The sequence below is a fragment of the Polyodon spathula genome, chromosome 4 (genome assembly GCF_017654505.1).
Source record: "Polyodon spathula isolate WHYD16114869_AA chromosome 4, ASM1765450v1, whole genome shotgun sequence".
NCBI classification, from domain to species: Eukaryota; Metazoa; Chordata; class Actinopteri; order Acipenseriformes; family Polyodontidae; genus Polyodon; species Polyodon spathula.
This window is the reverse complement of record NC_054537.1, coordinates 32,948,951-32,972,703: the sequence shown is the minus strand read 5'-3', so window position 1 is coordinate 32,972,703 and position 23,753 is coordinate 32,948,951. Positions and strand designations below refer to the sequence as shown.

The following is a 23,753-nucleotide window of genomic DNA, read 5'->3' as shown; positions in this document are numbered from 1 at the left end:
TTAGAAGGTTCAGGTTTGTTTTTTTGTTTTTTTTAATTACAGCGCACGTCTTAACCTAGGCTATACTGTATAATGTGCGGATACTTTATTTGGGCTTTATTGGCTATTTTGATTGTATTACCAATCAGAGGGTTGCATACGGTACCTGTAGCGATCCCGCCCACTGTCAGACTGGTGTGCAGAACATGTCAAAGATGCTGGACAAGAGAAATAATGTGTCAGATATCAAAGTGGATATGAGAATGGCAGTGGTGAAGCCAATTTGCTTGAAAACTTTAAAGTAAATCAGACATTTCCGTCAATAGATTTAAAAAAAAAAAAAAATCCTGTTATATTGTACATATTAACTTAAAACAAACCTTTATGCCATCTCCTCCAGGCATGTCAAAGTTTGCAGATGGCACTGTGCATCTATCTGGTGCCTTTTAAGCTTGCATATTTTTCGATGAAGTCTGCTGCCATCTGGTAATGTATGTTGATTATCAGTTTACTATGTAGTAAGTACTGGTCACAATCGATACACTGTAATTTGCAATTTGCAGTGTTAAGTTTGCTATTATTACGATGGATCGGTGGCTGGTTCGCACAAAAAAAAAAAAAAAAAAAAAAGCAGCAGCAGTGACATAGAGATGCCGCAGACATGGTGGATTTTTTTTACCAGTATATGTGCATGTGTGTGTGTGTGTGTGTGTGTGTGTGTGTGTGTGTGTGTGTGTGTGTGTGTGTGTGTGTGTGTGTTTGGGGGGGAGGGGGGGGGTCGTCAAGTACCACAGACAAGAGGAAGCGGGCGGGGCCCAACAAGTTTGAGAACCACTGTGTTATACGACAGTTTAAAGGAAATTTACTGCATAAATGTACCCAGCCTTGATCAACAGCTACCTTGAACAACTCCCAACATAAATACAATGAGGGGGGCTAAGATATCAACAATCCCTAAAGATAAATGTGAAATTAATGTGCACAGGTAGAAACCCTTTTAAGTCCTTTCTGAGGTCATGGTAGGAGTGATTCAACTAATTATTAGTGCATGGATCGAGCTGGACAGATATTTTATACACCTGTTTAAGAAACAAGGACCAGGGGTCACAAATGGAGTTTAGAAAAAGGGGCATTCAGAACAGAAAATAGGAGACACTTTTTTACACAGAGAATTGTGAGGGTCTGGAATCAACTCCCCAGTAATGTTGTTGAAGCTGACACCCTGGGATCCTTCAAGAAGCTGCTTGATGAGATTTTGGGATCAATAAGCTACTAACAACCAAACGAGCAAGATGGGCCGAATGGCCTCCTCTCGTTTGTAAACTTTCTTATGTTCTTATGTTCTTAAAATAGGAAACAAGCTCCTGCACATTTTGCAAAATTGCTACACGTTAAACATTAAGTTTCTGGGAGGAGCTGTGCAATGTTACACAAATGTAAACCTGGATTTCTCTGCGAGACTAAAATTTTAGCTCTGTGACTAAAATCTGTTTTTCACAATTAGTAAGTAGAAGTAGTGGAGACAGAGACCAAGTTAAAGATTTCAAACATGAACTGTAACATAATGGGTCACATCTCAGAGATTAAATCACTAAAAACAATCCCCACCTACTTCAAACACGCCGATTCATGTGAATATTCATTATTTCAAAGACGTATCAAATCCGTGCCAAAAACTCCTCTGTCTACCCCAATGCTGGAAATGTATCTCAGCTAAGCAAAGCCCAATGGCAGTCTGCTGAACACTAATATAGGTCACAGAGCTCTAAAGTGCAAAAGAAATCAGTGCATTTTCCCTTAGGACTATTCCATGCAGTTCTGTCATCAGCAATCTAGCCTCCCTTGGGCACCATGTTACTAGGTTGCTAGGCAACCTCAATGCGATCAGAGCCACTTACCAGGCATCTGCCCGTTCATCTGGTTCTGCATGTGAGAGGCAGGAGGTCCTCCACCGACCATGCCTTCTGGGGGCATGCTGTGACCGTGCGGGGGCTGGGGTGGGCCGCTTTGATTCATGCCCCCTGGACCCATAGCCATGTTCTGTGAAGGAGGCTGGAGAAACACAACACCTTTTGAATTACAGATGCAAAGTACTTTAATTCAGTGCCCTTAAAATGTGCTGGAAACATAAATCCACAGTAATGCAGACACTGCACATGGGGCTGCAGTACTGAGTTTCACTCTACAGCCATAAGATTGCATACGCACACACCACTATGATTAAGCCTCATTCGGGACATAGAAGAGGGACCCTTTAGAAGCACTTCAATTCCATACCCATGCAATGGTTTCTGTGTGAGTCAATGGTAGCCACTTGAGCAAAACTGTAAATAATGGCTCCACAGTGAAGTATTTAGACCTGTATAAGCAATGCAGTAGGCTATGTGACAACACTGTGTTGTACATTTGGATCTATTTAAAGTGAGTTCTGGAGGTCTTTTTACAAATACAGCTAAAGTCAGTATTGTGGTCAGCACTATGGTCACATCTGGACTGAACTGGACTGATATCTGTGTTTCTCATAGTCTACAACTTAAAGAAAGGTTGAATACTCTAAATCTGGAACTTTTCATAAACAATACCTTCAGCAAATAATAAATAAATAAACCGTATATACTGTACAGTCCTTAAAATGAAGAAACTCCTAACAACATAAGACTTTTAGTAAATATATTCCCTAGTAATTCCGGTGGCAGCATTTGGTCTACTAGTCAAATACAACTTTCTTTTTCTTCTATTTTATACTGGATGAGATTTGGACTTGTCATGACATACTGATCGGACTTCTTCAAGCTCCTAGTGCAATTGCATGACAAAGTGGCAGATAGACTGTCTCAAAGTTTCTTTTACACATAACTTTGGTCTGTGTCCTTTCAATTTCAACAGCTCTATCTTAACAGTTGGTCAATGCATATTAATGTTATACACTTCACTATAGCATGTAAAGAAAAGGATACAGTACATTTTATATTTTAAGAGCAAAATCATTTCCATCCACATTTTAAAATCACACTTGTACATGGCTAATTCAATTTGGAGGACATTGGGAAGTCAACAAGTTGAATTTACATCCATTCTTCTGGAGGCTGTCAAGCACAGATCTAGTAACCAAAATAATTCAATGCAATTTAACTGTAGAACACAGACTATATTTTAATTTTATTTATGTATTTATTTAACCACTTTGCACATATGTAGAATAGGTTGATGCTACATACGGCACTGAAAACTATTCCTGAACACTATGAAATAGGTCCCCAAACAAGAGCTCATCTGCTGAGTTTTGCTGCACATTTAACATATTGTTTGTTTTAGAAATTTTATTTATTTCTTTATTTGTACACTCCATGCCCTCCCAGGACTAATATATATATGTGTGTGTGTGTGTGTGTGTGTGTGTGTGTGTGTGTATATATATATATATAAAATTGTACCTCAACTGGTTGATAAGATAGCTAAACGTTCAACAGTTACAGTATATGGTTCACTATTCCACCAATGTTGTGGCTGAAGATCTCGGCAGTCATGGTATCACACAACATTTGAGCCCTAAATCAGGGAATTTGATGGCATGACTCCAGGGAGATACCACAAAAGAAAACATATACTCACTTCATGCTTTATCTCTGTGGTGGGTGAGTCAGATTTCTGAAATCAAGTACAGAAAATCTAGGTGAACAACTATTTTTGAATTTCTGGGAACCAGAGCTGTGGTTGGCCAAATATTTCTTAGGGCAATTATACAAGTCTATATTAAAAACAAACAAAAAAAATGTGTTGAGTACTCATCTAATCCAGTTTCTTCCGATTATGCCTAGGTAAAACTAAGAAACCAAGTCAAGTATTCAGCAGTCTGAATTACACTGCTGAAGGCACCAGCCAAAATATGTGTGTTGGTGTTAGGGATCGTCCAAAATTATCAATCGAATGCAGCAACTGCACACAGCATGCTCTTTTCCAACACCCCTCCCTCTTAACTGGTTTACGGCATTCAGCTAATGCTGAAATATGAATAAACACAGTGGTCTGTCTGGTGAAGAATTTGAGCACCTGTTAAAAAAAAAAAAACACACACACACATGCACAGAATGCAGCGGGTGCTTGGCTTGAATTTTTCATAGGATTCTAGTCCCCCAACGTCTCTATTTCTCCATTCTATTTGTACTGAAAAACACTGCATTGTGTCAAACAGGACTGTATTCTTGTTAGTACAAGAGATTATATTTTGGCAGTTACAAATAAACTGAATGAAACATGTTCAGTTTTCTAGTTCGATTTTAGTAGTATTGCATGTCAGGCAGAATTTTCCGATCTACTGGACAAAAGTTCTGCACCACTTGAAATACAATTAAAAAAATGTAATTTACAAAACTATATGAACATAATTTGGACTTATCATGTAATGAAAAACTACAAAATACTAGTACAGTATTTCATATCACATTTTTCCATTTGTCAGTTTCTCACTGTATATGGAAAACTACAAAGTGGTATGTAATTCAACATAACATTATTCAGTAGTACAGGTCTTGCTACCCAACCCAAGCCCGACAATAAGTCAGGCTCGGTACAGTCTGTGTATTATGCCTCTTTTCCACTGTACAACCGAGCCGCACCCGGGCCATACCGAGCTCTCACGGTGGAGTTAAGGGGAGCCTGGGTTGTTTTTCCACTGCAGAGCCGAGCCGTGTTAATGACGTCACACGCAATGGAAGACAGTTGTTATTAACTCAGTTTGCCAAAAGATGTGCAAAGAAATGGTGTTCAAAAATTAATAAACCAACAGTACAGCTGTACTTTGTATCATTCTATTTTGTAAATATATTTAGCAATTTCTTTATAATCCACAAATTTTACAGATTAAAAAAAAAACAAAAAAAAACAAATTAAAACAATACACACCTTATGTAAACAGTTGTAGCAACACATGGGAACATGTAACGCAATAAAATAAAAAGGTCCTTATGTGCCCTTTAAGACAGGGGATTGCAGCATTTAAGAAATCGTAAATTAGTAATAACCAAGGTTTTAAAATACAATTTGTGAACACCCCTTTAAAATTACCAAGCAGCAGCTTCATCACCCCGCCCCGATTTTAAATCCTGCATACTGAAATGCAAGTCCTAATGTAAATAAATATATTTATTTACATTACATTTGCTACCAGTTACAGGTGAAACACAGAGTAACTTTACTATGAAAGCGTTTGTAGTCTAGCACAAGTCTTTCAAGGTGTAGATTTAGAATAGAAATAAATCTTCAAACAGCCAGGTTATGCTTGATCATGATCAGTGCTACTGCTGACAGATATCTCTTAGGGTATTTTATTTTAGTTTCCTGAAAGACATAAAAGTCTGTGAAACAAACCCAATGCCTAAATACGGTTATTTTACAGTTCCCCTCTCTAGATACTCACAGCAGGCAGGAGAGACTGCATATTCTGATTGGAGTCTGCAATTGTAGCCAGGTAAACTAAATTTCTGTGCAACATCTGCTGATACCTGTTAGAAGAATTAAAAAGATGATCAACCCCATGAAAATATAAAGAAAGATTCCTTACATTACTTTGTCGTATTTAATGAAGGCATAATGTAATGGTAAAGAACACAAATATCCCACATCAATTTTACATTGAGCTGAGGTCTACTTTTTACCCAGTTTTTACAGTTATAATATTTTTTTTTTTTTTACCTAAATGCAAAATCAGCAATCAAGGCATTACTAAAAGGTATCAAATGTTACTAATTATTTTCAATAAAATCAGTGCTTTTATTACACTTGGGCAACCATGTGTAATTCTTATGCATGTGTAAATGTTATGTTTTGCAATTTGCTGCTTCAAAATATTCTATATGCTTTTATCAAGAAATTGAATGTTACTATTTTAACTGGCATTACTGTAGTAGGTTCAAAAACTCAATCAATGTGAAGTTCTCAAGTGGAAGAACATTGTCTAATGTCAATTCTTACAGTTGCTAGTACTTGCTTAAGTTTTATTTATTGTACAAAGTTATTTGAATAAATCACATACTGGAGAAAGTAGAAAAGCAAATCTGAACTGTGAAGCGACTCACTGGCTAGACTCTACTAAAGTTACTTACTGTGAGCACTCCGCAGTTTTTCCTTTGCTCTGGAAGTCCATTATACATTGGATAAGATGATTGTTTTCATCAAGCAACTGTTCAAAAAACAAAACAAAAAACAGTTAATTCACAAATGCTGTTTTAATTCGACATCTTAAAAAAAAAAAAAACTAAAGTGTTTTCCACAATTTTAAATCAGAATTACAGATGTGTAGGGTTTACATTAAATATATACAGTATATATTGGGGGCCTTAGTTGTTTTTTTTTATTAAACAATCAGGAAAATCATAAGCACGCTATCACATTTGTATGTGTATAAGACAATGTATATAGCATGACAACAAAACTAGGGCAATATTTTCAAAGCATTTCCTCCTTTCTTTAACTCCTATTTTTTTTTTTTTAAAGGAGAAAAATCAATGTGAATTGTACAAAAATCAGAAACAAACCCTTTGAGAGTGCTTCAGAGAACTTGGATTATATTACTTAGATGCTTTGTTCTTATTCTGGAATTATAATATATAAGTGTTTTACCCTTAAAAAAAATAGGTGTTAAAGACTGGTGTAAATGCTTTAAAAATATGTCCCTAGACACTTGGCCAAAGTTATATAAAATATGTCTCTTAGCTTTCATCAAAGTTTATGAAGTGGGTAATACCATTTGCATTAGGATGTAATTCGCGGCAAATCACTGCATTTTCCTATGCTGAAAAACGAAAGCCTAAGCAGGATTCGACATTAACCATGGCCCGGAGGCCCAGGGCCGGTAGACAGCGCAGTTTGGCCGGTAGTTATGAAGCACCACAGGCCCGACTGGGCCGGTTATATTTAACTAGTATAATATAATAAGTATAAATGCACATGGTTTCTGTTTCATGAATCCAGGAAAATGGGCCAGTGTGCCATAAAGCTGAAAGCTAATTACAAACCACTTTCTAAAAACATAACTACAAACTAATCCTAACTTTCCCGCTACACGTCATATTTGTTGTAGTCAGAATCTCAGACTGCGTACCGAAGTGCTATAGACATAGCAAATATTTTACAATCGGGTTTTTTACAACTAAGCAACCAATAAGCCAAAAGGAAAGAGCTGAAATCAATAAATCATTATGAAAAAAAAATGATGACAAACATTTAGAGTGAAGGCTTCATGTGGCTTGATTATGACAGACTTGCAGATAAAACAGCAGCTTTATTTGTTGTGAATTCAACGTTTCGTTTACATCACATCCAGTCTCACAATATGATGTCCCGATGGATACCCAGATACGCATCGAATTGTCTAACTTTTTGATTTGGGATCCGATCTGTTCAGGTCAAAAATGCCATTCGTAATCTTTCCAGGACTCGTTGGTATCACTCAGCAAGATTGGCGTTGACTAGGGAGAGGCTACACAAGCGACAACGCTCGGAGAAGGATTGTTATTATTTTATATAATGAATATTGTTTTAATAGTGTTTATTATTAGGGTTAGGGATGGGGACTTCTAATAGTTTCCTATTTGAATACACAGGGTGCAACATTTGTGTGTATTCGATTATCCGAATTCTGGTCCCTTACGCTCCCAAGAATAAAGGCAAATGCGTTTACAAGCAGACAGCATAACAATGTAAGCCGGTAAAGTTTAGCCGGGTTCACAAAACGTACAAACAATGTCTTTGTTCAGTACCCTATTAAAATACAGAACTCAATGAGCAGCAACGTCACAGCGCGTAGCTCTTCCAATTAAAACAACAGTAGCATAATATTGTGCAAACCACCCAATAATAATTTTTTGCTGTTGTGTATTCAGAATAAAACAACTCTATCATACAGCAACCTAAACATTCTACATCTGTTTAATTCTAACAAATAATATTTATAAAATAATCTTAATAGTGTAAATGTTGTAACCTGGCCAAAACAATAGACAATACAGTACATTCGAACATTACGAAAGTCAAGTTACTTTGTTTATTCAATAACCTGTAAATAACTCAAAACAAGAATACCTGGTTGTACTTTTAAAGCTCAGTGCAAATGTCCACGTTACTCCATCCATTCACAGAAAGTCAACAGTAGATGTTTTAGATTGAACTGCAGTCCAGAGTTAAAAAAAAAAAAAACTCCTTTCCAACGGCAAGTATCTTACCTTTTCTTATTGGTCACTGCATTGTTCTGCTTAACATTTAGTATGTCTTTATATTCATCATAACGTTTAATTACCGTTCTAATTTCAATGTTACCCAAATTTGGATTACTTCTTTTAGTACTTGCTATAGACATTATTTTATTTCAGTTCACACATTCAAAGTTTACCAGTGCCATGCTCCTGGAAGCTGTTTCACGACTGGCGATCAACAGCTGCAGAAGCTGCTGTGTACAGTCATTACAGAGGAACTCATGCAGGGATCTGTTAACATTAGCTAAAAACAAGGCACTAAAATTGGCAACATTTTCAAACAGAATACGATTACTGTAGAATGTTGCTATTACAAGCATTTTATAATTAATTAGGTTGCTTACGTTTAATATGCAAATAACTGGTTTAAGACTCGCATAACACATCAGCATTAAAAAAAAAGAACAAGACGCGTTTGATTCTATTCTACTAGTAGCTAATGTACAAGTTTTTTTTGTGTACTTGAATATGTAATATGCTATTCAAATCGTTTTTTTTTTTTTTCCGTATATTGTGTATTTGACTACACTGACCCATCCCTAATTAGGATTATTATAGTTCAGTTTTAGCGTTGTTGTGACCATGTGGTAACAGCTTGGTTGCGGATTTGCTTGTGAAAAAATCTCTATCAAATGTGTGCATGTTAAATGGCTGAAGTGACATATATTGAAAGGCTCAGTTTAGCCACTTTCTTTTGAGACGCGGGCTCTCTTTGGTTACCCTACAGTTAGAAACATACTGAAAATAAAAACCATCATGAGAAAATATATATATTGGTCCAGATAAAATTTCATCAGTGGCCCAAGGGCCAGTATTAAACATCTAAACGTAGAGCCCTGGAATGGGTAAAGAACCACAGGTATAGCCCCTGGCTGTACAACACTGACCGTGGTATGTTTACAACCTTTAAAAAATAAATAGGTTGACTGATTTGTAACGCTAAAGGAAATGCTTTGTGTAATTAACGATTATACAAGTGAATAGCATAAGTAACCAATGAAGAAGTACAATGCTGTTAATCCACGTGGGAAAGTATTTTCAGTTATTTTGACACTTCCTCCAATTATCAATTTTCAGTTTGCTTGCATGAATTAAGATTTGTGTGTTGAAGTGTCAATGTAAAACAAATCAAACTTGTTCAATTTCAAAGACGTGAGTGTTTGTTTGAAACACAGCCTGGAGGTTTAATGACGTCCAGTTTCTGAATATGATTATCAGGAGGCCATTGCTGTTTTTTCACCAAGCCCCGAAAAATAAGCTGCACAGGCAACACCTGCACTTTGTGTAAAAAAGTAACAGCAAAACTACCCCCCCCCCCAGCCTATGTGACTTTCTAGGGGAAATACTGATATACACAGCGGTTTGCAGAAGTACTCAACCCCCTGTAAAGTTTTCACATTTTGTTGGCACCTGAGTGTACTCCACGATGCTTTCAAATTAGACTTTACATCTAGAATCTAAACCTTATACATTAGCTACTAGTAGAATCAAACATGTCTTATTATGAAGTAAAAAAAAATGCATGCAAAATATAAATAAGTAAGATTTACAGAGAAAAACAGATTAATCTCAGTTGCATAAGTATTCAGCCCCTTTGCTCAGGTGCAAAGGATTTGTTTGAAAGGTCACAAAATTAGTGAAATGGTTTCAGCCTGTGTGTACTCAAAGTGGTCTAACTTGTAGATAATTTCCCTCAGGTATATAAAGACTTTCAAGCTGCAGCTCACATAGTGATCCAACAAAGCAACCATGAAGACCAACAAGTAAGGGAAAAAGTGGTAGACAGGCACAGAGCAGGAGAAGGGTACAAGAAAATATTAAAGATTATCCCTCTCAGCACAGTGAAGTCCATTACTCAAAAAACCTCATCATAACACGTGTATGGAGTTTGCAAAAAACACGTAGGTGACACTGCAGACATCTGGAAAAAGGTTTTGTGGTGAGACGGGACAAAAATTGAACTTTTCAGTCTAAATTCCAAGCGTTACATCTTGCACAAGCCCTACACTGCACATCACCCATTCAACACCATTCCAACTGTCACGCATGGTGGTGGCAGCATCATGTCATGGAGATGCTTCTCTTCAGCAGGGACTGGAAAGCTTTTCAGGATAGAGGGGAGCATGATGCAAAGTACAGGCGATTCCTTGAGGAAAACCTGTTTGAGTCAGTCAAGACTTTGAAACTGGGGAGGAAATTCACATTTCAACAGGACAATGACCCGAAGCACAAAGCCAAAGCCACACTGGTGGTTGAAAAAGAAGAGAGTTAGTGTTCTTGAGTGGCCCAGTCAAAATCCTAACTTGAATCCAATCAAAAATTTATGACGAAACTTTAACATTGAAAAGGCATTGAAAAACATCAACGATCCCCAACAAACTTATCAGAACTGGAGCAATTTCCCCGTGAAGAATGGGCAAAAATGTCACCATCCTACTGTGCAAAGCTAGTAGAGACCTATCCAAAAAGACTCATAGCAGTAATTGCTGCAAAAGGTGCTTCTACCAAGTACTGACTTAAGGGGCTGAATACTTATATAACCAGTAAATTTCATTTTGTACATTTTCTTTGCAAGTTTTGCTGGCCTTTAACATCCTCCTCATATAACAGTGTTCAGTTTAACCACTATAGCTTTGAATAAAAAAGTTTTTTTTCAAATACTGTGCACACATTATTTGTAATTCAACAAAAAGCGACATTATTGGTAGGGGTGAATACTTCCGCAAACCACTGTGTGTGTGTGTGTGTGTATATACACACACACACAAAAAAAACTTTGACATCTGTAAAATTATGTTATTCCAGTGACAATAGGAACAAGGAAACACTTCCACAGGGGATAGTAAAGTAGCTTTTAAAAAATATATGTAAGAAATAACCCACAAAGGGGCTCCCAAGTGAAGCATCCTGTAAAAGCACTCCACACGAAGTGCAGGATATGCCCTATAGCCTGGACGTCACCGGTTCGCATCCAGCCTATTCTTCCACTGCCAACTGTGGATAGGAGCTCCCAGGGGAGGGTGCTCAGGTGGCTGAGCGCCACCCGAGGGGCTTAGGTTGGCCAGGGTGTCCTCGACTCAACGCGCACCCTGGAACTGCGGTAAGAATTGTCTCTGGAGTGGGTTATTTCACTTATAAAATGGCTATGTTGTTTTTGGAGCTTTAAGGAAAAAAATGGAAATGTATTATGTATCCTTCCACTGAAAAAAAAAGTCCCCGAATACATATATTTTTTACTTTTTTTTTTTTTTTTTGCCATAAACATTACATTGAACATTCCCATTTACAGCAACTTTTGAGAGAAAATAGCATTTGGGAATTGAAAGCAGACTTACTTCCCACATCTGTGGGAGGATTCCAGAACAGTTAAACACAGCACTGGCACTTGACATCAAGGGAGGAGCTTCCCAGTGCTTTTTTTTGTGTGTGTGGGTGTGGGGGGGAATGATCCTACTGAGGTTTTGCGGTGTTCATGATAAACTGACCAATAATTTCAGACGTGGTTAACCGGCATAATTTCCATAGATTGTAAACCAACATTAGGATGCTATGTGGACTAAACGACTTCCGTGCCAGTTTGCACAGTGCCGCATTCCTATCCGTCCGCGGCGAGCACAACAGAATTCTATTCTGAACCCGACCTTGTTTAAAAGCCCAACGATTGTGTTAGCAGAGAGCATGAGAGGTTTAAATTTTTTTTGAACGGTTAATTTTAAAGGGACGGTTATTTATTTATTTTTATTTTTATTTATTTATTTACATTATTAATTTTAGTTACACAGATTTCTGTATCACACATAATTTTGTATTGACACATGTGCAGATGCAGTTTTTCAAAGATCGCTGGACGTGCACGCGCAACATTTCTGTGCCCATGGGTCCCTTGAAAATTGTGGAATCTTCTCTTTTATAAATCAACTTATATTTCCATGCTGTTTAAGCCTGACATCTACCAGTAGCTGCTGTGTTTCTGATACTATTTCATTTATTATGCACTTTCCACTGTATTTAATGTATTATGCTACTATCATGTATTATGCACGCTCCACTATATTTAATTTTTTTTTTTTTTCTGTATATCATGTATTATGCATTTCTCTGTATTTAAAGTATTATGGATTTTCTTGTAACTATCTTGTAAAGCTCTTGCTGATGGTGGTCCACTATGAAAGGCGCTATATAAAATAAAGATTGATTGTGATACTTGCATACATAATACAAAAAAAAAAAAAACATTCCTTGTGATTTGCTTTTTCCTTAGTTTAGTTGGTGTCCTCATTTATTTAATTTTTTAAAAAGGGATCCTCAAAAAAAAAGGACGGAGAACGTCTGCTCTATTGAGCGCAGTGAGCAAGTTTGCAAACGAACGCGACATAGTTAGGCTAGTTATGTCGTCGCCCCTCCAAAGACAAATCTTTGTTATTTTATTCAAACTTTTTAAATGTTTCTAAATCGCCACTTTTTTTTAAGTGAGATTCTAACAATGAAAATGATACACATAATTTTAAAAATAAAGATTAAGCAAACATCTTCGATATACTTTTGCCTCGCAAAAGTTTAGTTTTCAACAGACAATGTTAATGGACAAAGCGCACGCCTCTCAGGCATTAAGTTAAAGCAAAATATATACAGTACTTTTATTCTAGTTCCAATGCAACCTTTGATAACCAAAATGAAAAGCGCGGCCTTTCATGCCTGTTATTAACTCCAGTTTGCATTAGAGGAAGGAGAAAGTACAGCACAACTAGGGCGATCCTGATTCTCACATGCTCAACCCTTACCGTAGTAGGACTAGTCGTGGTAGTACTTTGTAACAAAGGATAGAGTGTGTCAGCATCAAATTAATCTAGGCCCGTCTGATTTGCAAACAAAATAAAAACATATTTTCCTGATGACTAACCATTTTGAATATTTTGTTTTCTCGCGTCATTATCTCTTTTGCGTTAACCACGCTTTGCTACATCGTAACCTATGTCTTCCTAGCCTTTTCAAAATGAATAGGACATATCGCTAACCTCCATACACACGAATAATATATAGATATACCTTCTGAATAGCTGCGGGTGTGATGTCGCCCTTTCCCCGCTGCCTGTGAGCTGCAAATGCCACTGACATGATGTTTTTTTTTTTGTTTGTTTGTTTTTTTTTGCAAAAAGAAATACAAAAATAAAAGAATTATAGCCCAAAACAACACTATACAGCAAAAACCACACACCGTGCAGAACAACTCGGGTGAAATTTAACAATGGAACATTCTGGGCAGGGAGAATTGACACAAACAAAATGATAAGGCTCTTATAAAATATGCAGCATCGGCGAAAACCTAAAGTGATATGTCTAACGGGCACACCAGAAAAAAGTAGTAGATTATTTTACTTTCTGGCTGTTTTAGATTTGCCGGCGTTCTTTAATTTACAAATTAAACCACCCCCCTTCCAAAGTGAATGATTAATTCCTAGGCTCAACTCCAGTAACCACTGGAGGAAATTTAAGAATGGTACATTCTTGAATAGGGGTGTTTTTTAATTAAAAAAAAAAAAACACTCAAGTTATAAACTATTAAGTAAAATGCGCCGCTGCCGTTGTCCTCTAAAATTAATATTTAACTTTAAAAATACAAACCACCGATAACTTGTTTATTTACCTATAACCTAATAAACAAGCAATAGCCTCTCTAAAACTCTGCCTTGCCAAGTACCCTTCTGCCGAGGGCTGATGGAAAGGAAGAGACCATTGTTTGATGATGGGAGGTTTAACCATCAATGTATTTTATGTATACTCTTTGAAGAGCGTTGTGAATTTGGACTATTATTTAATAATACTAAATATACTAAATATTATACTATTATATTAATATTAATATATGCTATTATATTAATATTATACTATTATAATATATATAATATAATATATATATAATATAAATTATTATATAAATATAATATGATTTATGAATTTATAAATGGACTTTACCTAAAGGTACGTACAAACTGGACGGAATTGCAGCATGTATTGAAAATTTTTAACGCGTGACTAGGGGAACTAGTAAAAGTCATCTGACAGACAGAATCAACAGTTCGATGTGTCGTCACTAGTGTTTCAAGAGCGCTTACCATGGTTTATCGTTATAGCAATAAAAATAAATTTATAAATAATAAATCGATAAATAAATAAAATTATTATTATATATTATTATTAGTCTATTATTATATATTATAATATATATATATTAATATATATATGATATCTATATATATGATAATATATATAATACACACACACAGTACTGTGCAAAAGTTTTAGGCAGATGTGAAAAAATGCTGTAAAGTAAGAATGCTTTCAAAAATAGATATGTTAATAGACTATATTTATCAATTAACTAAATGCAAAGTGAGTGAACAGAAGAAAAATCTAAATCAAATCCATATTTGGTGTGACCACCCTTTGCCTTCAAAACAGCATCAATTCTTCTAGGTACACTTGCACAAAGTCAAGGATTTTGTAGGCATATAGTCAGGTGTATGATTAAACAATTATACCAAACAGGTGCTAATGATCATCAATTCAATATGTAGGTTGAAACACAATCATTAACTGAAACAGAAACAGCTGTGTAGGAGGAATAAAACTGGGTGAGGAACAGCCAAACTCAGCTAACAAGGTGAGGTTGCTGAAGACAGTTTACTGTCAAAAGTCATACACCATGGCAAGACTGAGCACAGCAACAAGACACAAGGTAGTTATACTGCATCAGCAAGGTCTCTCCCAGGCAGAAATTTCAAGGCAGACAGGGGTTTCCAGATGTGCTGTCCAAGCTCTTTTGAAGAAGCACAAAGAAACGGGCAACGTTGAGGACCGTAGACGCAGTGGTCGGCCAAGGAAACTTACTGCAGCAGATGAAAGACACATCATGCTTACTTCCCTTCGCAATCGGAAGATGTCCAGCAATGCCATCAGCTCAGAATTGGCAGAAAACAGTGGGACCCTGGTACACCCATCTACTGTCCAGAGAAGTCTGGTCAGAAGTGGCCTTCATGGAAGACTTGCGGCCAAAAAGCCATAACTCCGACGTGGAAACAAGGCCAAGCTACTCAACTATGCATGAAAACACAGGAACTGGGGTGCAGAAAAATGGCAGCAGGTGCTCTGGACTGATGAGTCAAAATTTGAAATATTTGGCTGTAGCAGAAGGCAGTTTGTTCGCCGAAGGGCTGGAGAGTGGTACACAAATGAGTGTCTGCAGGCAACAGTGAAGCATGGTGGAGGTTTCTTGCAAGTTTGGGGCTGCATTTCTGCAAATGGAGTTGGGGATTTGGTCAGAATTAATGGTCTCCTCAATGCTGAGAAGTACAGGCAGATACTTATCCATCATGCAATACCATCAGGGAGGCATCTGATTGGCCCCAAATTTATTCTGCAGCATGACAACGACCCCAAACATACAGCGAAAGTCATTAAGAACTATCTTCAGCGTAAAGAAGAACAAGGAGTCCTGGAAGTGATGGTATGGCCCCCACAGAGCCCTGATCTCAACATCATCGAGTCTGTCTGGGATTACATGAAGAGAGAGAAGCAACTGAGGCTGCCTAAATCCACAGAAGAACTGTGGTTAGTTCTCCAAGATGTTTGGGCCAACCTACCTGCTGAGTTCCTTCAAAAACTGTGTGCAAGTGTACCTAGAAGAATTGATGCTGTTTTGAAGGCAAAGGGTGGTCACACCAAATATTGATTTGATATAGATTTTTTGTGTGTTCACTCACTTTGCATTTTGTTAATTGATAAATATAAACTATTAACATGTCTATTTTTGAAAGCATTCTTACTTTACAGCATTTTCACACCTGCCTTGCACAGTACTGTGTGTGTGTGTGTGTGTGTATGTATGTATGTATGTGTGTGTGTGTGTATATATATATATATATATATATATATATATATATATATATATATATATATATATATATGCACTTTTGTAAAGTATTTAAAAGCATATTCACACTTTACTATGAAGCCATACAGTGTTTGGTATTATTATTATTATCTTAGTTTTTAGGCTACAATTTAGCTGGAGGCGCATCACTTTCCTTCAACTTGGGCTCTCTCACACACAGGCATTATTGGAAAAGGCAAATTGTAGGGGCGCGTGTCATTTGTAGAATATGAATCCGGTGTTTTGGTTAATAAAAATTATTTATATAGTTAGGATTAGATAGATTGATTTCAATATACAATGTGACATTTGTAATTGATTGCTTAGTTAGTAGCAATGCGAACAATAACAACGAACACAAATAATTAAGTGACAACCCCTCCGTTACACACTATATTGGACTATTCCTCCTTGGTCACAGTGCGCTTTGAACTACTTAACTACATGAATTGAAATTAAGCCACGGCAGGAGAGGGAGGCTACGTACAAGTAGCTTTATTGATATTTCTGATTGAAAAAATTGGTAATTTTTAAAAAAGAAAAAAAAAGAAAAAAGCATAATGACTGCCAGATACGACAGAGCTATAACTGTCTTCTCCCCCGATGGCCACCTCTTTCAAGTGGAATATGCTCAAGAGGCCGTGAAGAAAGGGTCTACTGCTGTGAGTTTAATTTAATTTGCATTTTGGCTTTGTTTATGAAATGCATTTATCAACAATAAAACAAAAGCTGCTTCATTTTAAATTCTCGAAGTTAATACAGTACTCAAATTTGCACATATTTAAAAGTAAACCTTTGTTCAAAGACAGTATTAGCAAAAGTGTATCGGGTATGACTTGCATGTATGGAGGCCTAGGCCGATTTACGAGCAGATTGAGTGAGACTAGACTCGTTTCAAGTAGACGTGCACTGTGCATGAACGTCACACATAGATTTGTAGGACCAATACGAATAAACAGTGGCGTTTTATTTTAAGCAAGTAAATGTTGATGGTTGGTTTTGTTTAGGTTGGAATTCGAGGAAAAAATATTGTCGTTCTTGGTGTTGAGAAGAAATCTGTTGCCAAACTGCAAGAGGAAAGGACTGTGAGGAAAATCTGTGCACTTGATGAGCACGTCTGTATGGCTTTTGCAGGTACATTTTATATAGTCCAATTTTTTTTTTTTTTTATATTGTCAATAATGAAAAGTGACTGACTGGCATTCATTAAATGAATCAAAATGCTTCTAGTACTTACTGTAGAACTATCAGTGAATAGTGTCACGTAAAGTTGTGATTGATTTTTAAAAGTTAATCACAATCCTTAGACTCCTACCAGTGGACCATTTGAGCCCATTTTGCTTTATAAAAACTTTTTTTTTTTTTTTTTTTTTTTTTTTTTTAATATAAACCTCTCTGAAGATTCAACACTGTTGCAAGCCTTTCCACCATGTTGGTCTACACACAAGGAATCTATGTGCTGGACATTTTCCTTCTGGAAGGGATTCATAGCACAGCTGATAGAGCAAATATCGCATGGGAGATATGTGCATCCCAAAATGGAGGGTGGAGCTGGTTTTATAGTGCCTTACCTTTTATTTGATTGAAGGTGCTTGTCTGATAACGTTACTTTTTTTTTTTTTCTTTTCCTTTAGGGTTAACAGCAGATGCACGTATAGTGATTAACAGAGCACGGGTTGAATGTCAGAGCCATAGACTTACTGTTGAAGATCCAGTTACAGTGGAGTACATTACACGCTACATAGCAACTCTAAAACAGGTAGACATTATTTTTCTCATGCAGGTTCTATTGGGGAAACTATACTACTGGCCCCTTGCTTAACTACAAATTTAAATGGCACAGAAGTCAAACTTTATTTACAATAGGAATTCATTCAGTGTTTGCGGAAGATCAGGGCAAATTTATAACCCATTGGTTGGATTGAAAGTTATTTACCCCATTGGTGTTATTTTTGTAAATAACACCATTTACAATTCTATAATGAATTAGAAACAACTTCAGATTGCTCTATGTCCCTAATAAATGTCCAGGCTGCACTTTACATATTTATAAAGATGAAACTAGCCCACTACAAACTACTGTGTTTACAAAATTAACTGATCACAACTCTATTTCTTGTTAAAGTCAACGCCCACACCACCTGATTAAAAACATACCAATGGGACAGTTCTTACGCGTTCGAAAGGAACTGCAGCACAGAATCTCAATTTGATTCGAAATCGGAAGAAGTGTTTCATAAATTTAAAGCTAGAGGGTATGACAATTGCAGTTTTTAAAGTTAGCGATTCAAAAAGCTAAAGATACTGAATGGAATTCTATTCTTAGAAAGAAAACAAAGATTAAAGGTGACCAAACAATTAGTATTTTCTTTTGAGTTTAATTATCTATTGAATGATCTTAGGGGGATAATTTTAAAACACTGGCACATTTTGAAGAGCGATTCCCTTAAGGAGATTATACAGGATAGTCCACCACATATTGCATTCATACATGCCAGGAATATTAGAGATATGTTAGTCCATTCATTTAGCCCTAAAATTGATCAGACTAAATTGTGGTTGTCCACCCCTCCTGATGTTAATTTTAAGTGTGGACATTGTACACGTTGTTCCAATACATGTAACACTAAGTATTTTGTTCACCCCAGAGTTGGCAGAAAATTTTTAATTAAAGGTTTTGTTAATTGCAATACCACTGGCGTAATTTACTTGCCGACATGTCCGTGTGGACAGGTATATGTGGGCCAAACAAAAAGAGCTTTAAAATTACGTATTGCTGAACATAAAGTGGCAATTGGAAACAATAACCAAGATTATTCTATTGCGAAACATTGTAGGAAAGCTGGACATGGCTCTTCTCCACATTCACTAAGATTTGTGGGTGTGGAGAGGGTCACGGTCCCTACTCAGGGTGGCAATCTAGTTGATCTGCGACGAGAGGCACATTGGATACTTGCATTACAAGCGCAAGAACCATTTGGACTTAATGAGGAGTTGAATCTGTGTCCTCCTAATTTAAATCGCAGTGACTGTTTTATGTTATGTGATATCTGATGGATCATACTAACTGAAAGATATCAAAGTAACAATTCTGCTGTATGTCACCTGGGTAATGTGCTAAATGATTGCTGTTCCTTAAGAAATGTGTACTAGACGTTTGAACGATAATTAGTAGAACTACTATGGTTTAATGTGCAACTGAGTTTTATATTTCTGAATTTAAATTGTATCAAGTATAGATAGTAATAATTGTACATTTTTTAAATGAATAACTTGATTGCAGCAATAGATTAACTGATTGCTTTTTTTGAGAGGCGCACTGGACATCTCTGTTCCAAATGATAGTCATTTTGGAATGCAATTTGATGTACTTGGGCACAGTTTGTAAGAATAACTGAATTCTGTGATAGCTGTAAAATGTTTTGTGTTAATTGATTGCTATCCCCCACAAATGCTAGTGCTGATTTGTAATGTGTGAGTGACTGACCACCTGATATTTATGACTTATTCATGCTGTTTAGAGGGAGGTGGCTCCTTCCTTGCATCTATTGTGCTCCGAGGAAGACCTGTGGGTTGAAACGTGTAAGCCACGTTTTTAAATATGTTTAAATAAACTTGCTTTTATTGAGAATTCCTTGGGGCTTTGGACTTGAAACAGTAGTTGCTGTCTTAACTTCCCCTTTTGATGGGATTTCTCACTGGAGGAGACGTGTGTGTGTATATATATACATACATACATACATACATACATACATACACACACACACACACACTTTTTTCTCCGCTAATGTGCTTTTTTTTTTTTTCCTTTTAAGCGCTACACTCAGAGCAATGGACGTAGACCATTTGGAATCTCTGCCTTGATTGTGGGCTTTGACTATGATGGCACTCCAAGGTTATATCAAACAGACCCTTCTGGCACATATCATGCTTGGAAGGTAGGTGACTGCCTCTTCTGTACACAATATTGTTTCACATAGGACACATGCAAAATCATTGCTTTGGGTGTTTTCCAGCACTTCAACATCACTTGTCTAACAAATAAACCTTATGTTTAAGCTTCTCTGTACTGGTGACCTGTATGAGTTAATATCTCATGAAGCATATAAGCTGGCAACTTCATATTTTCGATTGTGGAAACTCAACGGGCAAGATCTAACAGTGCTCCAGTTTGATTGGTTACCTAAGATGGCTGCCATTTTGAGGTCATGCCCTAACTGAGATATTGTCTTCATGTTCGAATGCAAACATTCTGATTCAAAGTTCGAACGTGGGTTCGCTAAATGAGAAATCAACCCATTGGTATTTTTTTGGTAAAGCTGCCCCTGCCACAGTGTCAGTCTCATATCTCACTATTTATATGTTCAGGGTTATACAGTTTTTGTGGACAGTGTAGTTTTGTGTTTGTATTTCCAGGTCTTGGTGAGAGTGGTTAAATAAGCATTCTAACTGAAGGGAGAGCATGGAACAATATTCAATTTTATTTCCTCATTGTTGCACTTGTTTTACTTATAAAAGGTCCTACTGCAGATGTAAGTAGAAGTGTTTAACCCTTAGTGGTCCATTTATTCAGAGCTTGTCAGACGTGTCGGGTCCAATTAATTTTCACACGCGCTGTTTAAAATATATATTTTTTCAGAGTAAAACAGTTTAAAAGGCACCGAATCGCAAAAGTTCACTCGGTACTGCATCCTCTCCTCATCACTTGTCTTATCGCTAAACTCCTCAATAATGCAATCCAAGTCATTATGTTATTACTATAACATCTCAAAAACTCTGCAAATGTCTGTGATATTCTTTTGAGTGCTCGATGCAAAAGCAGCAGCCTCCTTTGTTTTATGTCAGTGTTATCTCTGTGGTGCATGAGGCTATTGGATAGGCCCCATTTTTTTTTTTCTACTTCTGTCAGGCCATTGAAAGGTTTTCGCGGCTTTTTCCAGAGAAAAAATAACTAGAGACCTGTGCTTTACGTCTTTTTGATGATATTGGACAGGATGCGACATCGGACTGAAAGGGGAAAAATGTCGGACCTGGCCTGACATAGGACTGCAGAGGGTTAATTGTGTGCTGAATAAGAAAACTTTTGTGCACTGCCTCACTGTGTAGTCTTTTTGTGTGATCAAATGGAAGTATCTGCTGTTTAATGCATCTATCCCTCTAAACTGCACAATTGGGTACAAACTGCAACCCACATGCAGTAAGATAAGCCTGAATGAAATATAAGAAGCTTATTTCAAAACCTGTTTCTGTTTCTTTTGTGGACAGGCAAATGCAATTGGTCGCAGTGCAAAGACTGTGCGAGAATTTCTAGAAAAGAACTACACTGAGGAAGCAATTGCAACTGACAAAGAAGCCATGAAGCTGGCAATTAAAGCTTTGCTAGAAGTAAGTGAACCTTTTTGTTGTATGCTATTTTTGAGTCGTTTTGTTTGAAGAAAGCGTGAACACTTGCTTGTACATGTCTTTAACAACATGAAATTTGTTCTGCAGGTTGTACAGTCTGGTGGGAAGAATATTGAACTTGCTATCATCGGAAGGAATCAACCCCTTAAGGTATACGAGTGATGTGGTTCCTACTGAAGACCTGAGGAACAGAGTTCAGTATCTAGACCACTGTCCATTACAATAGTAATGGCATTTGCAAAGCTTGGTGGTGCAGTGGTTAAAGAAAAGGGCTTATACCAGGAGGTTCCCGGTTAAAATCCTGTCTCCGTAATTGTTACACTGTGCAAGTCACTTAACCTACTAGTGCTCCGTCCTTCGGATGAGACATGACACTGAGGTCCTATTGTAAGTGACTGATACAGAGACTAGAGGGTGAACTGTGCATGTCGCTTTGGATAAAAGCATCTGTTAAGTAACTAAAAAGAAGAATCAAGTTTGAAGCAACATGATTTTCCAAGCTTAATCACTTACTTTTGAGTCATAATAATTTAGAACCCTAGAATATACAAAAAAAAAAAACTTAAATGAAATCCACCCTTGTATTTCTGGCGAATTTAAAAAAAAAAAAACAAACAAAAAAAAAAAGTTGGCTTGCACCCCATGAACATTCTTATATAGTCTTGAATGACTTTGCCTTGAAGTCGGTTTATGCTGCATGAAGCCAAGTACTGCCTAGGTTTCCATATTTCCAGAAAAGCATGTTCACATCTCAAAAATGAATACCAAAAATGTTTCTCGCTACCATTGTTTTAACCTCTTCCCATATCAATCATCCACACTACAGACTTTGAGCTTGGGTCTTCAAATGTGGTACACAGCTTTATTTAATCAGGTTCCATTACTGGTGTGTAATAAAATACAGTCTCCTTACATTGTGACTCCCAATAAAACCCAGGTCCTTGCAGGTGTGATAGAAAAGTGTATATTTTAACCAAATATGCTTTGGAACCACTGGATACTTTTTGTTTTTTCTTTAAGCTGTAAGACAGACTGCACATAGAGTAGCTGTAAACATCTCCACTACTGTATATTTTCACATACAAATATGGTGTCATGTCATCCTAACACAGCTTCTTTTTTTTATCTCCAGATTCTGGAATCCAAGGAAATAGAAACACTAGTTGCAGAAATAGAGAAGGAAAAGGAAGAAGAAGCAGAGAAGAAGAAGCAGAAGAAAACCACCTAATTATTTTAAGGACGAATTCCGAACTGAACATTGTTTACATGTGTTACTGAAAGCAGTTAGTGTCATATTCTGTTATATAAGCTACAACAGGTCAACTACTTTAATACTGGCCTCTTGACTGGTGTGCTTTGTGTCCCCATTAAACCTTTCTGTTACAGTTGAATTAAATCATTTTTGAACTCTAAAACAAATGTCATTCAGATTTGTAAAGGCATAAAAAAACTGAATAAAGACTTGTCTGATGAAAGTATTGTAGATCGAATCAATTGTGTTTTCTGTTATAAATAAACATGGAACATATAGGTAAAAGAATAAATGGCTGAAACCAATCACAAAATAACACATTTTCTACTAGTTAGATTGTAGCATTTTTAGACATTCAGAAACTTGTCCAAAATGTTTCTTCTTGGGTTAAGTTGCACAAAGTACAGAGCCATCAACTAACAGTATAGCTCTGTTACAATGACAAGCAATTTTGTTTCACACTGTATGCAGTCATATATATATATATATATATATATATATATATATATAATTAGTGGCTTGCGAAAGTATTGACCCCCCCCCCCTTGGCATTTTTCCTATTTTGTTGCCTTACAACCTGGAATTAAAATGGATTTTTCGGGAGTTTGTATCATTTGATTTACACAACATGCCTACCACTTTGAAGATGCAAAATATTTTTTATTGTGAAACAAACAAGAAATAAGACAAAAAAACAGAAAACTTGAGCGTGCATAAGTATTCAACCCCCCAAAGTCAATAATTTGTAGAGCCACCTTTTGCAGCAATTACAGCTGCAAGTCTCTTGGGGTATGTATCTATGAGCTTGGCACATCTAGCCACTGGGATTTTTGCCCATTCTTCAAGGCAAAACTGCTCCAGCTCCTTCAAGTTGGATGGGTTCCGCTGGTGTACAGCAATCTTTAAGTCATACCACAGATTCTCAATTGGATTGAGGTCT

General features: G+C 36.8%; 2 protein-coding genes across 6 annotated transcripts in view; one reads left to right on the top strand and one right to left on the bottom strand.

Moving 5' to 3' along the window:
* LOC121314438 (protein SSXT-like) overlaps window positions 1-13,451 on the bottom strand; it is a 28,256-nt gene extending 14,805 nt beyond the window's left edge. For 2 of the 5 annotated variants that reach the window (XM_041247712.1, XM_041247709.1), the window contains exons 1-5: window positions 13,275-13,450; window positions 6,081-6,157; window positions 5,396-5,480; window positions 3,592-3,627; window positions 1,878-2,031 (exon numbers count right to left, since the gene is read on the bottom strand). In XM_041247712.1, coding sequence (XP_041103646.1) covers window positions 1,878-2,031; window positions 3,592-3,627; window positions 5,396-5,480; window positions 6,081-6,157; window positions 13,275-13,343 — 421 coding nt within the window. In that variant the 5' untranslated portion in view covers window positions 13,344-13,450. Of the gene's footprint in view, window positions 1-1,877; window positions 2,032-3,591; window positions 3,628-5,395; window positions 5,481-6,080; window positions 6,158-13,274 lie in introns of all 5 variants that reach the window. The other 3 variants (XM_041247711.1, XM_041247714.1, XM_041247713.1) reach the window with 3 other exon arrangements.
* Window positions 13,452-16,576: 3,125 nt separating this feature from the next.
* On the top strand, window positions 16,577-23,039 carry LOC121314437 (proteasome subunit alpha type-7). The gene is made up of 7 exons (XM_041247708.1): window positions 16,577-16,820; window positions 17,166-17,292; window positions 17,793-17,917; window positions 19,974-20,096; window positions 21,424-21,543; window positions 21,649-21,711; window positions 22,694-23,039. The coding sequence occupies exons 1-7, from the start codon at window positions 16,719-16,721 to the stop codon at window positions 22,787-22,789; spliced, it is 756 nt and encodes a 251-aa protein (XP_041103642.1). The 5' UTR covers window positions 16,577-16,718; the 3' UTR covers window positions 22,790-23,039.
* The last annotated feature ends 714 nt before the right edge of the window (window positions 23,040-23,753 follow it).

Excerpts from the sequence above, each read along its gene's own strand:
- LOC121314437 (XM_041247708.1), top strand. The coding sequence starts at position 16,719 with ATGACTGCCAGATACGACAGAGCTATAACTGTCTTCTCCCCCGATGGC. Across the intron at positions 16,821-17,165 it reads TGAAGAAAGGGTCTACTGCT|GTTGGAATTCGAGGAAAAAA; the intron begins GTGAGTTTAATT and ends GGTTTTGTTTAG. Across the intron at positions 17,293-17,792 it reads CGTCTGTATGGCTTTTGCAG|GGTTAACAGCAGATGCACGT; the intron begins GTACATTTTATA and ends CTTTTCCTTTAG.